Source organism: Plutella xylostella, chromosome 5 (genome assembly GCF_932276165.1).
Source record: "Plutella xylostella chromosome 5, ilPluXylo3.1, whole genome shotgun sequence".
In the NCBI taxonomy this organism is placed as follows: Eukaryota; Metazoa; Arthropoda; class Insecta; order Lepidoptera; family Plutellidae; genus Plutella; species Plutella xylostella.
Window position 1 is genome coordinate 10,550,365 of NC_063985.1, and position 22,962 is coordinate 10,573,326.

Here is a 22,962-nt window from a genome sequence, read left to right on the forward strand (position 1 = left end):
TTTATTTATTGTTGGGAACATCTTCAGAATGTGTTTCACAGAACTGACATCACTTATTATAAAGTTTTTCTTATTATTCAAGTTTAAGCAAGGTTTGCCTCGATCCAATGAAAACTTGAACATCTACGTCTCGGTATGAATTTGCGGAGGTGATTCAGAGCGAAAGAGTAGAGGTACCTGCTGCCACTCCACGGGTTCGTTATCGACGTAGACAAACGTTACTATATCGCGATTCGCCATAAATATTGTGATTGGAACTCGAATTAACTGGTTTATCGTTGTCGATAACAGACGTGCCGGCCGCGGCCGCTGAGCTATAACAATAACAAGGTTGAATTAGGATAGTCTTAGACGGAGTGCTGGTATATTAGCTGTAGCACCCTCTAGTATTGATTTGAATCTAATCATTAATTTACAAACTATGACAGGACATCGTTTGGATGACCTCAGAGAATGCAATCTGTAAAATATCACTGCTTACATGGAAGTAAACTCCTCAGTCACTAAGTGCAAGGTTGTTCACTGTTGAAGTTGAAAAGTAAACGCAAAGAGTCACCATCAGCAAATTAAGTAAATTACATGTATTGCTTAAAAGGTGCAAAAAACCCTCGCTAAGAATACTGATCCCCAGATAAACCTTACAAGCGCGCTGCTACGGAACTGTACTGACGCTGCAGCAGGAAACTTTACGACTGCGCTAAAGTTAAGAAAACAGCATATACAGGATGTTTTAAATAAGAATGAAGTCGAAGCGAGCGCGTCGGAAATGGCTATGATTCGCTTCAAATCGAATAGTGGGAGTAAATGCGAGCGCGGGCGCCCCGGGCAACTAACTTCGTTTGAGCAAACACTCCGCTGAACAACTCTTTACCTACTTTGCCCTCCATTCCTCTCGGCTTGCACAAACCCTGCAAGAACATCTCGAGTGTGAGGCCGCTTCAGTACCCTCCACTTTAATTAAAACCTCGAGGGCTCGCGACCATTTTTGAACACACGACATTGTACATACGTTATTTTAGGATAATCTGCTCAATAACCTCAACTTACTGCGGTATCACTGAAATTTATATGCAATCCCGCGCTACTAGAGCGTGAAGTTTAGAGCACGAAGGACGAAGGCTTTCTAAGTTTGTTAATTTCACATAGTGGCTGGCGCGCAACAAACTTTATCAATATATACTCGGCTAACTTTATAATTCATACCGAGTCGGTGCTTCCTTAGTTCAGTCCGGTAATAGAAAACATTAGGATATGTACTTTATTACTCGTCTAGCTCCAAGCTACGTGTATGTACCTATGATGTTACGTAGCTACACAGTAGGAATAGGAATATTCTTTATTACATTTCCAGGACAAAGAAAATAATATACCCGCCGCGGTTCATACAAGTTTTCATATCTCGACCATAAAACGGCATGAAAAGAAGCGGTAATAAAATACAAGATTTACGATGGGAAAATTTTACGTTCGTACCGCTACCGACCTACCTTCTGAATTGAGGGACATTTGCATACTGATACTGCGTTCCCTTCGCGTTTGTACCCGAAATATCGAGGCTTACACGCGAAACAAAGAGGTGCTATGTAATTGAACATTGTTGTCGGGTAAATAACTGCACCCCGGGGGTTTAACTCCTTGCGTAGTATACGAGTATGTGCGAGGCGGGTTCATTGTAGGTACCTACTACTACCTACGGTTCGTTTCGGTGTTTATACGTTAAAGGTTTATCGGATAGTAGATCGGTTTATTTATTTATTTATCAATATGGTACACAAAACAGCAGTTAATCAAAACATGGTACACAGTTTTAAGTTTCTAAGATACAATCTAGATCAACTACCGAGGTATGTATACACATCCTGGAAAGCGTATGTAAACAAAAGCACTAATTTAACATCCTAGGTATACATATTTAATTATACACTAGTAGTAGGTTGGAGTAATTTAGGTACTATATAAATATAAAGTTATTAAAACATAAACTTACATGCAAACTTAAAAGTGATAATAATAATAATAATATAGTTAATAGTTACTCTGTATCAAATTTTAACATTCTTACTTGCCTTTTAAATCTGATAATTTTTGGATCGAAAACATCAACAACAGAATCTTTTGTGCTGGCATAATCATTATATAGACGACACATTCTTGCAATACATACATACATACATCCATCCTGACGTCCCTCAGCAGGGACAAAGGGCCTTGAGTAGATTTCTCCATCTGGCTCGATCTTGGGCAGCGGCTGCGAGATCCTCCCACTTCATTCCCACAACTTTTGCCTCATTCTCCACAGAACGTCGCCAGGTTGTTTTTGGGCGGCCCCGTTTACGTTTTCCGGTTGGCTGCCAGCTGAGCACTTGCTTCGACGGGAATTCTTCGGGTCTTCTGAGGGTATGACCCAGCCACCTCCATTTTCTTGTGAGGATTTCCTGTTCGATGGGTTTCTGCTTCGTCAACCTCCACAGTTCCGCGTTCGAAATGGTTCGTGGCCAGTAAATCCGCAAAATTCGGATATATCTTGCAATAGGGTTAAAAAATGAAATATTATTTTTATAAGATTGAAGGTGAAATGGTTTGGGATGTCGGGGGTTTGGTTTTGTGTTGAAATTAATCAATGACAGCAATGTGGGGGAGTCTATAACGGAATGTATAATTTTATGGAGATATATTAAATCCTGATGCATGCGACGAACATAAAGAGGTGTTACATTAAATTGACCCAGTCGCTGAGTGTATGAAATCAAACTTCGACCGTAACCTGATTTGAAGCTCAAAATTCGAAGCATTTTTTTCTGGACTCCTTCAATCCGTTCAGGTTCATTGAAAGTTCTCTCACCCTTGCTCGGGAGTATCTTTTTCTATGTATACAGCAAGATACTATCAGCCTATACATATTGATTTTAATAAAAGTATACTGTACTTATTTATCTTAAAATCACGAAAAGTTACCAAGTATATAGAAGGTCAATAGTATATAGAAGTAACCATTCATATCACCCTAATAATAGTGTATCAATTTAATTGACTGACTACTCCAAGAGCCGTCTTTCATGGACCCCACGAGAAATAATGAAACATAATAAACAAAATAAACAATCACAATAGATATTATGTGGAGATATTATTCACACCACATCAAAGTGTCCAAAAGACGCATAGGGGATGCGTAAAGTGGGATTGTTTTAAAAACGCTTATTTGGCTGTTTATACGTGAGGGCGCGATATATCTTGTCATCTTGTCACAGTGCGGTGGGGTGTCGCCCGCACGCTCCCGCGTCACTCTCAAGGGAGTATTCTAACAATTTATCTCCGACCGACTCGGGACTTTTATCCTGTACCTACATTATTCTTGCGATAGAAACGATCTTGCGGTAATATTATTTTATAGGTTACAATGGAATAAAAGTAAAAATAGGAAATATGACTAGGCAAGTACAAACTCAAAATTAGTTGCAGGACTTACACTTCCAAGATACAAAGTATAAAGTAAAACAAATTATAACTTCATTAAAAGAGATTTCTTCTTCTTCTTATCGATAAGAAGAAAAGAGAGTTTATTCAAAATGTAACGGGACAATCTGTTCGTCATGTGCATGTGCATGCCAATTCCAAATCTTAACCTACCTCCTACATGCTATACAAAACAATACCTATTGGAACGTTAACCAGAATATGCCACCGTCACACAAACTTCTTGCCGACGTCATCTCATTTCAGATACGAGAAGCAAAAACTCTGCCGCGACTTCGAAACACGGGGCAGCAGTCAGTCAAACAAATGTGAAAACATCCGAACTTATCTGGCCAACTTCAGATACAAATCCCACCCCGTTTCTGACATGCTTTTTACATCGCCTCAGAGGCGAGCAACATTCATTACATATTTCTCTTTTTACAAGACTCAATCGACAGTAAAAAATAAATGGCGTTAGGGTAAAAATATATCTACTCCGTGGCAATTTATTTTCCTAAGGTTACACGAGTGTGACATAAAAATCTGATCTAATATTTTACGAGAAGTAATGAATGCTTGCCTTACGATCGAAAGGTTGTCATGTTAACGGACATTTAGATTTCCGATTTCGAAAAAAGGATAGGACTTCATGTTTTTGTGCCATATGTAACCAAGTGTGCTAACTAAGTACCTACCTACTTGCATTAAGTACCTCAAAACAAACCAAAAAATATATATTTTCTGTCTTCACCATTCTGTAAACATTACTGGTGGTTGCTGTAAATATTTTTGCGTACATTTCCGATCTGATATGTCGGAAGCGGCTGGCCCAGGAAGTGGCGCTCGGAACAATAAATTCCCCGGTTTATGAGCCATTATTGCCAATAATTTCGGGCCACGTGTTCTAGCCGCATAAAGATCTGAGTAGCCTTGCAGGTTACGGTGAAAGAACCGGCTTTTATTATTTATTAAGGTTCATAGGTGTAGATGTTCATCACGACCCATTACGTCCCCACTGCTGGGGCACGGGTCTCCTTCCAATGAAGGAAGGGTTTAAGCCTAGTCCACCACGCTGGCCAAGTGCGGGTTGGTGGACGCCAACACAAGCAAGCTTGTGCTGAGAGAGTTGACGGGTAAGTGGGCAACCCGACTGTCAGTTGTTTTCAAGCCGCCCGAAGGCCTCTGACTAGGCTTAACGACTGCTGCCGAAGCAGCAACCGGGACCCACGGCTTAACGTGCCGTCCGAAGCACGGAAGCGTCCAGAAAAGCACCACTTGAAATTGGTCACCCATCCAATGGCTGACCGTGTCAGTTGTTGCTTAACCTCAGCGATCAGTTACGATCACTGAGGCCCGCTCGACTACGGACGCTTCGGTGTAGATGTAATCATACTTATTTACCTGAAATAAAAATCATTTCTTAAAATTCTGTACCTGATACATAGGTACTTTTTTGTTAACGGTTGAACTAAAACGAAACCCATATTCTAGTGTAGTTGCTTGCTTAAATTTGATCTACAACTCTATAAACAGGGTGGAAAATAAGTGTTGCTCTGGAGATAAATATACCTTAAATTTTCTTCCTTTTATTGACTTTTAACAAGTAGGTAACAAAGATGTTTTAGATGTTTACTTATAAATTCTATGATAGTCACCTCGGCCGGGACTCGAACCAAATCTTTTTTTAACATCGATACGGTTAATTTTCAGAGCTAATGTTTACCTATACTTAATTACTTAATAGTTTTGTTTTCATATCATTGTACTCACTACTATTATCGCTACACTACGTCACGTCACAGCTTCAAGTCAAAGTCAAAGTCAAATATTTTTACTCATCGTGAAACTATAAAAAATTCTGATGAACGTCAATTTTTACAAACTACTCTCCGTTCAGATAAGGGGGGCTCTTTCTGTCTAAGGAGAAGAACGGAGGCAAGAAACTCCTGAGCCATCTTTTCAAAAAAAGACTTAAAACTAGTTGGTATACAATACTCATAAGCTTAATAATAATTATTATAATAATATGAGCAGAGCTAAGTACCTATCACAGCCATGCATTAACGTCCTCTAAGTAATCATCAATAATAAGCTTTTTTACAGAGTTTCTCTTTAATGTAACACTTAAACTTATTCTCTGGCATTTGAGTAACTTCTGTAGGAAGCCTATTATATAATCTAATACAGTACCCTAAAAACGATTTATTAACTTTTGCCAGACGCATCGCTGGAAAAGCCAGCTTATGCTTGTTCCTAGTAATAATGACATGATTACTGCCAATTGTATCAAAAGTTGAAATATTCTTTCGTACATACATTAAATTGGAAAAAATGAACAGACATGGAACTGTAAGTATGTTAATTTCTTTAAATAGTTCTCTCAATGATTCCCTGGTACCAAGTTTGTATATAGAGCGGATGGCTCTTTTCTGTAATACAAATATAGTTTCAATATCAGCGGCTCTACCCCAAAGCAAAATGCCATACGACAATAAGCTGTGGAAATAACTAAAGTATAGTGCCACAAACTTATCTGTTCCGGTGAGAGCGAACTAAATTGGTCCATACCTCATTACTTACTAAATGAATTTCATATTGACATAGATTATATGGACCAATTTAGTTCGCTCTCACCGGAACAGATAAGTTTGTGGCACTATAAACTAATCTGGCGGTTTCAACGTCGGTCAGCTGTCTAATTTTCCGTACAGCAAAAGCTGCGGAGCTCAACCTTCCAGCCAATTTGGCAATGTGAGGTCCCCACTGTAACTTTGAATCTTTATTATATATATATATATATATATATATATATATATATATTATATATATTATTCCCATCTAGAATAATGTTAGTATCGCATTGTCTAACATTCGGCAGTGTAAATTTAATACATTTCGTTTTCTTAGAATTCAATAAAAGATTATTTACGGTAAACCAATCGTGTATGTCAGATAGAATAGAATTAATTTCATTAAAATTATTTTCACTTCTTTTAACTTTAAAAAGCAAAGAAGTATCGTCAGCAAATAAAACTATATTAGTAAATATTTCAACCATAAATGAGGAATAAAAATGGCCCTAGAATAGATCCTTGAGGGACGCCTATCTTTACATGAGCCCCCTGTCATTTAGTATTGTTAATATCGACCCTTTGTTGTCTCTTGTCTAAATATGAAGCTATCAAATCTAAAGCCTTTCCTCCTATTCCATAGTATCTCCAGTTATCTCTAGTTATCTTCCAAAGTCTGATGGTCTACACAATCAAACGCCTTCGACAGATCACAGAAGACTCCAATAGCATCGTGATGGTCTTCCCAGGCGTCAAATATGTGCTTAATTAACGCAGTACTGGCATTGGTTTTAGATTTGCCTTTTGTAAAACCATACTGCTGGCTATGAAACAATCGAGCTTCATTGAAATGCAAAAGCATCTGATTGAGTATGACCCTCTCAAATATTTTACTCAAAACTGGAAGAACCGAGACAGGCCTGAAATTTGCAGGGTCCTCCATATCCCCACTTTTGAACAGAGGTATATATTCAAATTTGAGATGACAATCGACATGTGCTGGGGCGTAGGCGGTAGTAAAATCTTGTTTTACCTACACATTAAAGTGGCGTTCTTCGTAATAATAACACTATCGTAGTTTACTTACACTAAACAGGCAGACGAGGCAGAGCATGATAGTCGATCAAGTTACTTACCTCTTAGTTTATGAATAATATGTTAAGTATATATAGGTACTCTAATTCCTGTATTACTCCATTTTCGATGTAAGTGTTGTACTCGTATATGCTGACTAGCTGGTCATGCAGTTCTCTCGGATTCTAGCGGTATTTGATGGGACTATCACCTACCTGCAGTGCAAACCTTAATATGTAAATATAACCCATTTTGATTTGATTTAATTTGATTACCTGAAAAGCGTTAATCTCAGTCAGATGAGTTTCTGTACCATTACCATAAACTTTTAGTAAAGATGTGACTTCTTGACGCAATTATTTCCAAGTCAATAAGTTCCTTAAGTCCGCTCGTTAAAGTTTAAGTTTCGCATTTCGTGCAAATCTTTCCGCAAGTGGATATTACATCCAGAAAACAGCCATGGAAGGCGATTATTCGAGAGATTCGAGAAATCCGTTAATACGCTGAGTTTTTCCAATTGATTCGTGAATCCGAAAATTAATGTATCGAACCGGCGGGGAAAATCATTTTACCTTTCAAAGAAACTTAGTAATTTTTTATACATTTTTTTCAGTAGCTTGGCTTCCCATCATTCATATTCATAAGTGGGTCCTGGCCTGGACCATCTTAATTTTTCAATGGGCAAATGAGAGGCAAAGCAGCAAGCGCAAACGCAGTCTTGTCCTTGTTTGCTAGATAGATGGCTCAGCTTAAAATAAGCTTAAAATAATAGTATTTTTCATTTAATTACACGTAGTTGATATTGATGACTGTGTACCTAAGTGTAGGTATCACTGTGTGTGTGTTTTTGACAGAACAAAAGCTTTCAGAATTTCTCAGTCTGCATAATGTGTGCTGCGTTGAAACTGAGGCTAGATGGACGAAATAGTTCGAGGAAAATTACTGTATTTTGAGATTAGTGCTAGCGCACTAGGGTGGACCAAATATTTTATTTCTTTATTTTTTAATTTGGCTTGTGGTAAAAATGTGCTACATATAACCAAAATATCATTTGTAAGAAATAATTAAATTCTATTATTATTTACAGCCTCCCAGATTCACTTTAAAAAATCTAAAAATATCTACATAATTTTGAATTAATTTTGAAAGCGAATAACTTTTATTAAAGTTGATATTTGTTGTTATTTTCTGCACTCACCCAAAGAAAACATAACCTTCTAGCTAGAATCAATCAAAAGACCTTATCTTAATTGACAATTTACGGCGTGAGACAAGGGCGGAAGTAGGTGCCGATTGCACTTAGTGCGTCATTGTTAGTAGTAAGAATATGTTTTATACATGGAGTAAACTCAAAACGCAAGAAAGTGTCCGTTGTTTAGTGATATGTGATATCAATGACGGTACGTTTCCAACTTTAAAAAAATTATGAGTATATTCTATGACACCAAAAATTTACCAATATTCACTGATCCTTTATTTTTCTTGCGTGTCAGTGTCGTGAATGTTCAGACCCAAAAACGAACTATAACTAAGGACAAATGAATAAAATCACATAGGTATACTTATGTAAACATATACATATATATTTGTATAATACAAAAACGTATATGTCCAGTTACTCAAACCGGATTGTCTATGTTGTCCAAGATCCAGGTAGTGAAGGCAGACACACGGGTGCTCACTCCCGGGTATCGGGGATAAGCGCAGCTATTGCCAAACGAGACCACTCCCACGAGGCCGCCGTCATGGTACAGCGGGCCGCCCGAGTCGCCCTGGCAGGCGTCCTTGCCGCCCACGTCCAGGATGCCGGCGCAGATCATGTTCTCCGTGATTCCGGACACGTAGCGGTCCGCGCACTCCGCGTTGTTCACCGTGTAGATCGTCACCTCACGCACCACCGGCGACAATTCCCCGCCAGGCTGCAGGCGGAAAAGGAGGGTCAGTAACAGTGGAATCAGTACTTAGGTAAATATTGCTATCTCAACATCCTCAGACAGTCACTGCTTGGGTTTAACTCTTTATTACTTTCTCCCTGGAAGGAGTTAAGGCTCCTCATTGACACAGACATTGATCTTAAACAATCCACCGTATGACATAACCTTCTCCGAGAAAGGAGGGGTAGTTATCGATGATGTCCATCAAACCAGGCGCTAGCTTTGCACTCCCATGACAAGTTCTCGTAATTAAGTAAATAAATTAAATAATCTCAACACACAAAATCTTACACCGTGTGCGAGGGAATGTCGAACGAACGAAAACTGCCCGAGCTTCGACATCTTCTCAACACTAGACTGCGTGTTCTCCTAAAGTCATGACGGTGGTCATACATATGTACATCAAGTCTCAATCTGAGAGCTTGATCACAAAACTACGCGACGTCGCACCACAAATAGGACACTCCTTTCACAGGTGTTCCATCACAGTAGGGGCTGCAATCATGAAGGAGAACTGACCGTGGTGCGTCCCCAGCCGGCGTGGGTGACCGCCGAGCCGTCGGGCAGCTGCGCGTCCTGCGGCGGGATGGGCGCGGGCTGCACCGAGGCGCTGAACACCAGCTCCTGCGCCAGGTACAGCAGACTGATGTCCGCGTCGTTGTCCGCAAGAATGCCGTGCTCCGGGTGGTTCCGGAACGAGAGCAGGCCGACGATGGTGCCCCCGGAGTTCCTGAAGGAGGAACCCGCTCGGATGCGCCGGGTGTCCACGGCTGCGTCACTGCATATGGCATGGAAAGTGTGTAAAATTAAGTGGAACTTGGAAACTGGCGGTAATTTGCGCTATCTTGTTCCACTTATGAAAGATTATGAGAGGACGCTTGCTGCAATAAACGATGACAGAGCGGCACCTCCAACCTTCAAGAGGACCTAAAAAGTGTCTTCTGAGTGTTGGTTAGAGTGTCGGTGACAACCACTAGAGCTGGACGAAGATTGTCACCGAGGGGATGGAAGAAGGTGTAAGGACCTAGAGAATGTAGTAGTTAGAAAATGTTGTAGTTTGTAAAATTATTGATGTCATGTATGAAAATAACAATATTGTTTTAGAACTAAACAGTTTTGCCATTGGATGCGGCCGGGATGATAATAAAATATAACATCGTAATATAAGCTCAAATCTATCTCCCGGGAGGGAAAATAAATACGTACGTAAATTAGTAGTGGATGATGCAAAGATGTTGGGGAATTTTGGAGCGACATGAATTAACTTCAAGCAAAACTACGATCTTGATAGTCAATGTTGGAGGCATAGAACAACGCGGACTCGGTCGTGTTGGAGGTAATACACATGAAGGGGATACACCGGGCTATTAAGGCCCACTTGCTTACTGAAGTTGATTCACCTAAGCATAAATTGAAAGTTCCTAAATTAAAAGTTCCTTAATTTAAAGTCCTACTTTAATGCATATCAGCCTATCACAGGCGCGGCATTACATGATCAAGTTCTGCTTTACTTGATGTGCTCAGTTGTGGAACTGATAGTAAGTGAATTCACTCTCTTCCATCCAAAGGTTGTTGCTAGAGATTGCTATAAGAAATATGGCCGGACATTTGTACTGTTATATAAAAAAATAACCTTTTTTGTTCTTGTAATTTTTGTTCTTGGTGCAAATAAAGTGTATCCTATCAAAAACAATACTTGTCAAAAAAACAAAAAGAAATGAGATCCCATCAAAAACAATACTTGTCAAAAAAACCAAGTCTCGTATAGTGCCACAAACTTATCTGTTCCGGTGAGAGCGAACTAAATTGGTATAAAACATTAAGACCTGGTTTCTCATGATTCTGTTAGTTACAGTCTCAATAACGGATTTGCTGACGACGCGTTTAAGGTTTATTACCCTTGTTAACTGGATGAGTCCCACGACGAAAATCTAACAGACCATTCATAAATCCAGCATTATGTGTATCATTCACTCATTTCCCTCACACTTCACTCAATATTCTGTCATATTCATTGAAATTTGTTGTCTATGTCTCTGTGATTTCAAACAACCTCAAACAACCAAACTTTTTGGTTTTGAGGTTGCCATGGTTACTATTTCTACCGAGGTTGTTTTTTGACATCCGTCATTGAAAATAATATTATTACGCCATGCCCTTTGAAAAACAATACAACGAACAAGATGGAGTGTCAGTGCAAAAGAAACTTCTCGGGAAATAACATATCAATTTCTAAGTAAGGACTTATTTTAAAATATTTTGTTAGAAGATTTTTCACTTAATTCAATAGTTCTTATTAAGTCATTAAGTTTAACTTCTTGAATCTACCTCTGTGGTCTAGTGGTAGAAGCTCAGCTTCATCACCCAGGGATCCCGGGTTCAATTTCCAGGTAGGGCCATCAATTTGTGTTTGTATATTGCGGTTGGTTCCAAGTTAGGTTAGGACATTAAATTTAAACTTTTATCTCGGTTTGACATTATATAAAACCCAGACAGTATTTCGCTTCATTTTTTATGTCACACAACATCTAGTTCGTATATTGTTTATCAAAGGCTCTGTTCATTTTTCCATCTTGAATCTTGACAGAATGAGTGACAAGTAAACAACCCGTTGCCTGGTTACCGGTCTTAACCAAGTCTTAGCGGAACCCCACAGCAGCAATCAAGTTTATCACCCGATCAAGGGAGTTAACCCCGTGATTTAGCATGGTGGGACACTCACTAACCTTAACGGTCCAACATGTAACCAAACCGAGGTATTTTTAACCTAACCGAATGGTGTGAAATTAGGCCTAAGACCTGGTTTCTCATGATTCTGTTAGTTACAGTCTCAATAACGGATTTGCTGACGACGCGTTTAAGGATTATTACCCTTGTTAACTGGATGAGTCCCACGACGAAAATCTAACAGAGCATTCATAAATCCAGCATTATGTGTATCATTCACTCATTTCCCTCACACTTCACTCAATATTCTGTCATATTCATTGAAATTTGTTGTCGATGTCTCTGTGATTTCAAACAACCTCAAACAACCAAACTTTTTGGTTTTGAGGTTGCCATGGTTACTATTTCTACCGAGGTTGTTTTTTGACATCCGTCATTCAAAATAATATTATTACGCCATGCCCTTTGAAAAACAATACAACGAACAAGATGGAGTGTCAGTGCAAAAGAAACTTCTCGGGAAATAACATATCAATTTCTAAGTAAGGACTTATTTTAAAATATTTTGTTAGAAGATTTTTCACTTAATTCAATAGTTCTTATTAAGTCATTAAGTTTAACTTCTTGAATCTACCTCTGTGGTCTAGTGGTAGAAGCTCAGCTTCATCACCCAGGGATCCCGGGTTCAATTTCCAGGTAGGGCCATCAATTTGTGTTTGTATATTGCGGTTGGTTCCAAGTTAGGTTAGGACATTAAATTTAAACTTTTATCTCGGTTTGACATTATATAAAACCCAGACAGTATTTCGCTTCATTTTTTATGTCACACAACATCTAGTTCGTATATTGTTTATCAAAGGCTCTGTTCATTTTTCCATCTTGAATCTTGACAGAATGAGTGACAAGTAAACAACCCGTTGCCTGGTTACCGGTCTTAACCAAGTCTTAGCGGAACCCCACAGCAGCAATCAAGTTTATCACCCGATCAAGGGAGTTAACCCCGTGATTTAGCATGGTGGGACACTCACTAACCTTAACGGTCCAACATGTAACCAAACCGAGGTATTTTTAACCTAACCGAATGGTGTGAAATTAGGCCTAAGACCTGGTTTCTCATGATTCTGTTAGTTACAGTCTCAATAACGGATTTGCTGACGACGCGTTTAAGGATTATTACCCTTGTTAACTGGATGAGTCCCACGACGAAAATCTAACAGAGCATTCATAAATCCAGCATTATGTGTATCATTCACTCATTTCCCTCACACTTCACTCAATATTCTGTCATATTCATTGAAATTTGTTGTCGATGTCTCTGTGATTTCAAACAACCTCAAACAACCAAACTTTTTGGTTTTGAGGTTGCCATGGTTACTATTTCTACCGAGGTTGTTTTTTGACATCCGTCATTCAAAATAATATTATTACGCCATGCCCTTTGAAAAACAATACAACGAACAAGATGGAGTGTCAGTGCAAAAGAAACTTCTCGGGAAATAACATATCAATTTCTAAATATTTTGTTAGAAGATTTTTCACTTAATTCAATAGTTCTCATTAAGTCATTAGGTTTAACTTCTTGAATCTACCTCTGTGGTCTAGTGGTAGAAGCTCAGCTTCATCACCCAGGGATCCCGGGTTCGATTTCCAGGTAGGGCCATCAATTTGTGTTTCTATATTGCGGTTCCAAGTTAGGTTAGGACATTAAATTTAAACTTTTATCTCGGTTTGACATTATATAAAACCCAGACAGTATTTCGCTTCATTTTTTATGTCGCACAACATCTAGTTCGTATATTGTTTATCAAAGGCTCTGTTCATTTTTCCATCTTGAATCTTGACAGAATGAGTGACAAGTAAACAACCCGTTGCCTGGTTACCGGTCTTAACCAAGTCTTAGCGGAACCCCACAGCAGCAGTCAAGTTTATCACCCGATCAAGGGAGTTAACCCCGTGATTTAGCATGGTGGGACACTCACTAACCTTAACGATCCAACATGTAACCAAACCGAGGTATTTTTAACCTAACCGAATGGTGTGAAATTAGGCCTAAAGATGGTACCTTCTAGGTACGTAGGTGCGTTAACTTAGTTTGGTAGGTACCTGCCTACATAAATCGCAAACTTGAGGTAAGAATCAAGAATCTTTATTTTTGGCTACGTAATGTACGTAATGAATAAACGTAACTTTGATACTTCGTACTGCATGAAATTTCCCTAATTAAATTTCAACCTTAGTTTCCAATACACAAAGTTCATTGTATATTAAGAAATTTGACTATAAGTGGTAGCACTGGTAGCCTGATGTGCTTTGTCCGTAGGTAGGTAATCCATCCTTTGCGGATTTAATTTGCATGACGGGAATTTTTTGCTCGATTTGGCAGGGGCACTACCGTGCGCCTATATTTACTTGGTGGGGGCACTGCCGTGCCCCCAGATATATGATTATGAAATTATTTAAGCAATTATGTACCTATCTAGAAAACTGGACCAAAATTGAAAAATTTTACTCGAGATGGTGGGGGCATTGCCGTGCCTCCAAATATTTTAGTTTTCCCTTGATTTATTCACCACACTACTTATATTCCAAATTTGCAGCTTCTAGGTCTGCTAGAAGTGCCTTAGAATTTTTATGATCAAAATTAAGAAACTTTGACCCGTTATAATTCTTAAACTACTGGTTCAAATTGAATGAAATTTGAAACATACCGTGTCTTTACAATGCCTGCATGGTTAGTGAAAATTCAGTCTTCTAGTTTTATCCACAACGAAGTTACAGGGGGTCGAAAATGGCCTGAATTGCTACGAGAAAAGGATGGTACGGCCGTGCCGCTTTTTTGCTCGACTTGGTGGGGGCACTGCCGTGCCCCAAGATTGAAGTGTATTGTAATTGAACAGGTACATACTCAAAGCAGTGAGCAGCGCTGACCACCACGGAGGACGTGATGATGGTGCCGGCGCAGCTCTGGTGCCACCCGATGGAATACAGGAACTCCACCTGCACGATGGAGGGGTACTGCTCGACCGTCGTCTCCTCGCCCCCGACTATCTTGTTGTGTTCGAACACCGCCGTCGCCGCAACCGACGCTGTACAAAATTATAACAAATCTAACATCGTCTAGAACCGATGAAATTTCACTTCTACCCATAGAATGTTTCGCGTACAAGCTACGTACACATATGCGGACGAAACGATTCGATTCAAACACAAACTTTGTCTCCCCTTTTTAGCTCTTTGGGGGTGGAATTTCGGAAAATTTATTCTTAGCTAGATTTTATAATTATTGTACAAGATAATACAATATTTATACATAAGTCCCCGAGTAAGAACACAACAAATATACCAGGGGATCAAATCAAATCAAAATATTTATTGCCATATTTGGATCCTTGTTTGTACTAGAACGATGGCCTTAGACCGAAAGCAAGTGGTAGCTAGAACAGGAAGGCCAGATGTGGACTGTTCTGGCTCTTCTTGGGAAGTATAAATCCAATACTGTATACTACAGTAAGCAGCGTTTAATGATTTTTATGCTGAAGATTAGGAGTGTTAACTGAATCTTAACCACGTTGATAACTTGAGACCCAAGAATTCTACGAAATATAACATAAGTATAAACGCGGAAGTGTGTAATTATGGAGGGTGTTTGTTACTCTTTCACATAAAAAGTACTGAACGGATTTGAATAAATTTTGGTATGGAGGAAGCTGTATATACAGTGCTACAAACTTATCTGTTCCGGTGACAGCACATACATGTTTATAATATTTCTTAATTTTATATGATTTTTAGTTTGCCCGTATTGTTAATTTGCATTGCGGTGTTAAACCCATCTTATCTTTTACAATATACAATTCATTAGTAAGTAATGAGATATGGATCAATTTAGTTCGCTCTCACCGGAACAGATAAGTTTGTCGCACTGTACGTAGCTTTTTTTCTCACTTTACTTTACTGGCTTCCGTTTTAAGGACAAGCGATGCTCGCAAAAACAACTAATCTATGTAATTTATTAATAAAAAATACCATTAAAAAAAAACCGACTTCAAATAACCACTAAAAAGTAAGAAATAATTGAATGTATATTGTATATTGGGCAATGAAGAATAAATAAATATTTAGACCAATTCTATGTGACCTAAGCTGGTACATAAGGGGCAGAGAAACCTGACCCCCCTCAGAAGCATTGTTACTATGAGAGGGGGGTCAGGTTTATCTGCACCTGACCGTACCTTCTGTTCTTTTTTGATGTTGGTACGGTGACAAAAAAAAAAACACGCACTCACGCCTTGTACTAATGTACTCCCTTGCGGGGTAGGCAAAGGTGCATTGCTGCACCCACTTTTCGCCAGAGTGTATGTTAGTCCCAATGTAATAGGGGGCGGGCCTATTGCCATTTTACGGGCACATCCAAGACCCGAGAACAAATATCTGTGTTTAAACAAATATCTGCCCCAGCCGGGAATCGAACCCAGGACCATCGGCTCAGTAGTCAGAGTCACTAACCACTACGCCATTCGGTGACAAAGTAATCAGAAGAAATAATATATGGCACCAACTTCCACCAATTTTTTATTATAAGAACTATATTTACGTTCTAAATTTCATTAGAATCGGTATAACCGTGCCTATAAAGGTGCCCAAAATGGAAATTCATTCCCTGTTTTTACCCCTTTTTCAACTCTTGTGGGTGGACTAAAATTTTGAAAAAAATGGGACCGCCCCTGAGGTCAACCCAAAGACAAAAATTGACAAAATCAGTCCATAAAATGACGGAGTAATCGATGAACATACATAAAAAAATACATATAGTAAGGTGGGGTAAGACAGTCACCGGGGCAAGACCATTAATGTGTAAAAAATAGATATAAGCAGCTTCATTCTCTAGTTTGTCACACTGGTAAAGTGGTCCACTGATGGTGGTTACCACTCTACCAGCGTGACAAACTAGAGAATGAAGCTGGTTATGACTAATTTTTACAGACGAATTGAGAACCTCCTAATTTTTTCGAAGTCGGTTAAAAAGTACTTACACGTTAAAAGGAGTACAGCCCAGGTCACCATTGTGAATACAGCGAGAATGATTTATTTATCGAGGCACATATTCCCGTTTATATATAGTTATTATAATTTGCGTTATAATTGAATTTCCCATTGACTAATTCTCTCAATCTGTGAATAATTCAAACAATTATACGGATAAAACGTGATAATAGCTAGGTATGGCACCCAGGAAAATTTAAAATGTTTTAGGGATCAAATGTGTAAGGCACTATGAGCGACCATTGATGAAACATTATATATTATGTAGGTCTGTACCTAACTCTGATGTGTAGATCGTAATGTAGTTAGTTAAGTTAGTATATCCTGGTGTTAACGCTATTATTTTAAGGCTTCGGGGTACATAGAAATACATTTTTTACAGCTGAATTTTATTTATAGTACTTTGCGTCTGGCTAAAGTTAATAAATCGTTTTAGGGTACTGTATTAGATTTTATGTAATAAGCAACAGAAGTTACTCAAATGCCAGAGAATAAGTTTAAGTGTTAGGTACATTAAAGAGAATCTCTGTAAAAAACTTATTATAAAATTGATGATTACTTAGAGGATGTTAATGCATAGTTGTAATTAGTAGGTAGCTCTGCTAATATACAAATTATAATTATAATATTAAGCTTATACGTATTGTATATAAACTAGTTTAAAGTCTTTTTTGAAAAGATGGCTCAGGAGTTTTTGCCTCCGTTCTTCTTCTAAGACAGAAAGAGCCCCTTATATGAACGGAGAGTAGTTTGTAAAAATTAACGTTCATCAGATAATTTAATATTTATACGATGAGTAAAAACATTTGACTTTGACTTTACTTTACTAGCTGTTCCACTCGAGCTAAGCGACGTGCTTCAAAAGTTTGCCCGTGAGATTTAAGAATAATAGGTATTTTAGTACTTATATGAAACATTTACACTTTATATGTATACTTAATTAAGGTAAAGTCACAGAACATTATAATGTTGCAATGGATTCTATAATATAGTCGCTCTGACACCTAAGGCTCAGGTAAGATAATATCTTGAGATTTAAGTGTCAGTGCCCTCCAATATGTGACAAATTTGAATAATAGACATAAGAAGTACAAGGAGGGAAAGATAAAATGTAGGTACATATCCTATGTGTTACTGGCTCATCCAAAACTTAAAAAAAAAACATTATTATCATAGGCAAATCCAGTCGTTTTTCTTTTATATTATAATTTCTTATAATATTTACCATTTAACTTTATTTTGTTAAAAGTGTAAGACGCCTAGATTTAGGTATATAAAAAAAACCTTCTAGTGGCGTCCATAACACAATTTCACACCTACTACTGAAGCCATGTTACCAATAATACATTATTATTACTTTTAAATGTGAAATTGTTAAGATGGTTAAATAAATACTTTTTTAATTTTTCATTACATCGACAAAACCCGCATAACGGAGCATAATTGATTTCACCTATGGATAGGTGACATCAATTCAGAAATTAACATTACAGTTTTATTTTAAATTACAATATAAAAACGTAAAAAATTAACAGGCATCATATTTTTGTGATGATTGGTAACAGATAACATAATACCTTTGTTAGACCAATCTCATTTGTTGGTCTTTAAATCTAAATAACAGTCGGGTTGCTCACTTACCCGACAACTCTCTCAGCACAAGCTTGCTAGACTTGCGTAGACTAGGCCTAAACCCTTCCTTCCTTCCTGTGACCCAGCAGTGGGGACGTGATGGGTCGTGATGAAATTTAAATAATCCTATTTAAAATGGTGTAAACAAATTTTGAGATAGCGTTAAATGCGCTCCAATCTGTGCGTTATCGAAAATATTACCAATAAACCAATTGTAAATAATAAATTTAGATGACTGTGAGTAATTATTGCAAATCCGGACTCACATTTTGCTATTTTGGGTCACTTTATCGCTGACAAATTTTGCGGTAGTTTATAGGCCGGCGGTATCGGAAAATTGGTACGCGAAAAACCTCAAATTTGGATGAATTTCCGGTATAAATTAGTCCATGCGTGGCGCAGTCAATAAATTAATTGGGGCGCTTGTCATTTTGCGGCGAAGCTCTAAGCTTTAACGGCTGACACAGTCATAGTGGGTTGGTTACAGAATTTATTTATTTCATGCAGGTACTCCCTTTATGTTATATCATATATTATGTTTCAAAATTCTGGCTTAAGTCTATAAGTAAGTATTATAGTTATTGGGCAGCATTTTAAGTTTTGACAGTGTAATAACTAATTTTATGTACTATAATAAAGCGCTTGCGTTTCACCTGAAAGACACGAGGCACCTATATTTCAGCTGACAAGCCGCACCTCGCGCGGAAAACGTAAAATACCATACACCGCCTTCAAAAAGCGCCATGCATTCGCCAACACAATTTTACGGCAAACACTTCAAACCCGGCGCTTACTTTGTTTAAAAACAAAACAAGAGTAATTTTTCGGAGCAAACAACAAAACAAAGTAGAGTTTGGCTAATTAAACATGACCCACGATGGGAAAATAAAAGGAAAAACAAATATAAACAGGGAGAAGTGTAAACAGAAGTAAAATTTGCTGTGCAAATGAGAGGCAAAGCAGCGAGCGCTAACGCAGTCTTGTCCATGTTTGCTAGATAGACGGCTCAGGGGCTATTCGCTGAACTAAAGCTGAAAATAATAGTATTTTTCATTTTATTAAAGGTGCTGTTGATATGTGTGCATGTAAGTGTAGGAATCACTGAAAGTGTGTGTTTTTGTCACTACAAAAGCTTCCTGAATTTCACAGAATGTATATTATGAAAGTTGAAAACTGAGGCGAGATGGACTATCAAAGAAATAGTGAGAAGAAAATCACTGTATTTTGTGTTATTGCTACCGGGACACTGTCACTGCCATGATATAAACAATAATGTATATAAATATAAAAAATAATATATTATGTTGGTATAAATAAGGCAGCTGTACATAAAAGTTAAAAGTCACACACACACACGTACACACACACACTCACGCCTTGTACTAATGTACTCCCTTGCGGGGTAGGCAGAGGTGCATTGCTACACCCACTTTTCGCCGGAGTGTTATATGTTAGTCCCAATGTAATAGGGGGCGGGCCTATTGCCATTTTACGGGCACATCCAAGACCCGTAACTTATAGAGCTTCCACTATGTTATTGTATTCTTGACGTTTCCTTATGTCTGGTAAGTAAAGTTGGTTTTCCTTTGCAGTCATCAAATATGTATGGGATTTCAACTGTCTAAAAACCAATAATATAATGGACAGAGTATAAAAGTCACTTCTCATATAATTATAATTTTACTAGTACCAAATGACAGTATTATTACCGGTATTACTACAGATTACAAAGTTACTGTATCATCAATAGGGGTAAGTACTTATTTGCATTCATCAAAAATTTCGTTTAGGAACTTGCAATCGACTCGGAAACTCCCATTCAAGTTGAAAATAGTTTCGTGCACTAAATCATTAATCTTTGAGAAGTTGTCCCGAGACGGGAGCGGCTCCTGTTGCTTTTGCCATTCTAGCTCACGTTTAGAATGAGACACGAGATCATTGTAAATCGTTTAGGATCCTAAAAAGAATATATATATATGTATTCTTAGAATATATTTTTTTTAGAATATATATATATATTCTTTTTAGGATCCTAAACGATTTACAATGATCTCGTGTCTCATCGATCTCAAGAATATATATATATATATATATATATATATATATATTCTTTTTAGGATCCTAAACGATTTACAATGATCTCGTGTCTCATTCTAAACGTGAGCTAGAATGGCAAAAGCAACAGGAGCCGCTCCCGTCTCGGGACAACTTCTCAAAGATTAATGATTTAGTGCACGAAACTATTTTCAACTTGAATGGGAGTTTCCGAGTCGATTGCAAGTTCCTAAACGAAATTTTTGATGAATGCAAATAAGTACTTACCCCTATTGATGATACAGTGCATGCAATAAGTTGGATGTGTTTGGAACCTGCGTATGAATATGCGACCAATTTAAGATGGTCACTTCACTCATCCTGTTCTTATTCAATTAAAACGTATGCAAATGCTTACGTTGTGTATAGTGGTAGTAGGTACTATATGCTAATAAAAATTTAATACGAACCCATATTGTCAAAATTAATTACCATAATTATAATGGAGGCACCTGGAAGTTGTACAGATGCCAGCATCTTACCTAGTTTAAATTGTGTGTTGACTCATGAGCAAAGGCTGACAGAAGTTTCATCAACATTGAAAGAGGATAGCAGGGGTAGCCGGGCCACTTTATAACTGATTTTGGTGGAAAGTCGTCATTTTGTATGGAGACACCTGGAAGTTGTCCAGATGCCAGCATCTCACCTAGTTTATTTTGTGTGTTGACTCATAAATAATAGCTGAGTGAAGTTTGCTTGATATTGAAAGAGGATAACAGGGGTAACGAAACGAAAGAATGAAAAAGTTAGCAGCCTAAATGGTGAATTTGTATGGGGGCACCTGGAAGTCGTCAAGATGCCAGAATCTCACCTAGTTTATTTTGTGTATATTCCCATAAACAAAGGCTGACAGAAGTTTCATCAACATTGAAAGAGGATAGCAGGGGTAGCCAGGCCACTTTATAACTGATTTTGGTGGAAAATCGTCATTTTGTATGGAGACACCTGGAAGATTTCCAGATGCCAGCATCTCACCATGTCTGTTTTGTGTGTTGACTCATAAATAATAGCTGACTAAAGTTTCATTAATATTGAAAGAGGAAAACAGGGGTAACGGGAAGAAAGAATGAAATAAAAAGTTAGCAGCCTAAATGGTGAATTTTGTATGGGGGCACCTGGAAGTCGTCCAGATGCCAGCATTTCACCTAGTTTATTTTGTATTATATTCTCATAAGCAAAGACTGACAGAAGTTTCATCCACATTGAAAGAGGATAGCAGGGGTAGCCGGGCCACTTTATAACAGATTTTGGTGGAAAATCGTCATTTTGTATGGAGACACCTGGAAGTTGTCCAGATGCCAGCATCTCACCTAGTTTATTTAATTTGTTGATTCATAAATAATAGCTGTCTGAAGTTTCATCAAGGCCACATTCATTTTAATTGGAGTTCATTCCGAATAAAGATAATTTGGAACAATTTCACTGGGTGATTAAATTGAAACTTTGATTATTCGTACCTTTTGAGATGACTGGGCAATGAAAATGTTGTAAGAGTAGCAAACTATATATTCAATATTTTACAGGGTTGGCAAAACTGATATAAGTACTATGGATGTGGCACATTAAAGTGGCGTTCTTCGTAATAATAACACTATCGCAGTTTACTTACACTAAACGGGCAGACGAGGCAGAGCATGATAGTCGATCAAGTTACCTCTAAGTTCATGAATAATATGTTAGTGATACCTATATACCTACTCTAATTCCTGGATTACATTTTCGATGTAAGTGTTGTACATGCTGACTAGTTGGTCATTCAGTTCTCTCGGATTCTAGCGCTATTTGATGGGACTATCACCTACCTGCAGTACAAACCTTAATATGTAAATATAACCCATATTGATTTGATATCCTGAACCCGATTAGTGTTAATTTCTCAGTCGGATAAGTTTCTGTACCATTATCATAAACTTTCAGTAAATATGTGACTTCTTAACGCAATTATTTCCAAGTCAATAAGTTACCTAAGTCCGCTCGTAAAGTTTAAGTTTCGCATTTCGTGCAAATCTTTCCGCAAATGGATAATGCATCCAGAACACAGCCATGGAAGGCGATTATTCCTGAGAAATCCGTTAATACGCTCGCTTTTCCAATTGATTCGTGAATCCGAAAATTAATGTATCGGACTGGCGGGGAGAAGCATTTTAATTTTCAAAGAAACTTTGTAATTTTTCATAAATTTAAAGCAGTAGCTTGGCTTTCCATCATTCATAATCATAAGGGGTCCTGGCCTAGACCATCTTAATTTTTCAATGGGCAAATGAGAAGCAAAGCAGCGAGCGCTAACGCAGTCTTGTCCATGTTTGCTGGATAGACGGCTCAGGGGCTATTCGCTGAACTAAAGCTAAAACTCCAGAAACTTAACTGACTGTATATCTTATTAATGTGTATTCATTGCTTCACTTTAATCGTACAAATTGTCCACAGAGTTCTCATAAACATAAATTCACACTTATTGCTCTCCTTAAATAATAAAAACGCCCTATGTA

General features: G+C 38.0%; 1 protein-coding gene across 1 annotated transcript; it reads right to left on the reverse strand.

Annotated features, from left to right (window-relative positions):
• Positions 1 to 8,722: 8,722 nt before the first annotated feature.
• On the reverse strand, positions 8,723 to 16,768 carry LOC105387134 (trypsin, alkaline C). Its single transcript, XM_038112756.2, has 4 exons — positions 16,738 to 16,768; positions 14,610 to 14,790; positions 9,557 to 9,815; positions 8,723 to 9,022 (listed from the first exon to the last, which is right to left on the reverse strand). The coding sequence occupies exons 1-4, from the start codon at positions 16,766 to 16,768 to the stop codon at positions 8,723 to 8,725; spliced, it is 771 nt and encodes a 256-aa protein (XP_037968684.2).
• Positions 16,769 to 22,962: the final 6,194 nt, after the last annotated feature.

Excerpts from the sequence above, each read along its gene's own strand:
- LOC105387134 (XM_038112756.2), bottom strand. The coding sequence starts at position 16,768 with ATGGTGACCTGGGCTGTACTCCTTTTAACGT. Across the intron at positions 9,816-14,609 it reads AGCGCTGCTCACTGCTTTGA|TGACGCAGCCGTGGACACCC; the intron begins GTATGTACCTGT and ends TGCCATATGCAG. Across the intron at positions 9,023-9,556 it reads CCGGCTGGGGACGCACCACG|CCTGGCGGGGAATTGTCGCC; the intron begins GTCAGTTCTCCT and ends TTCCGCCTGCAG.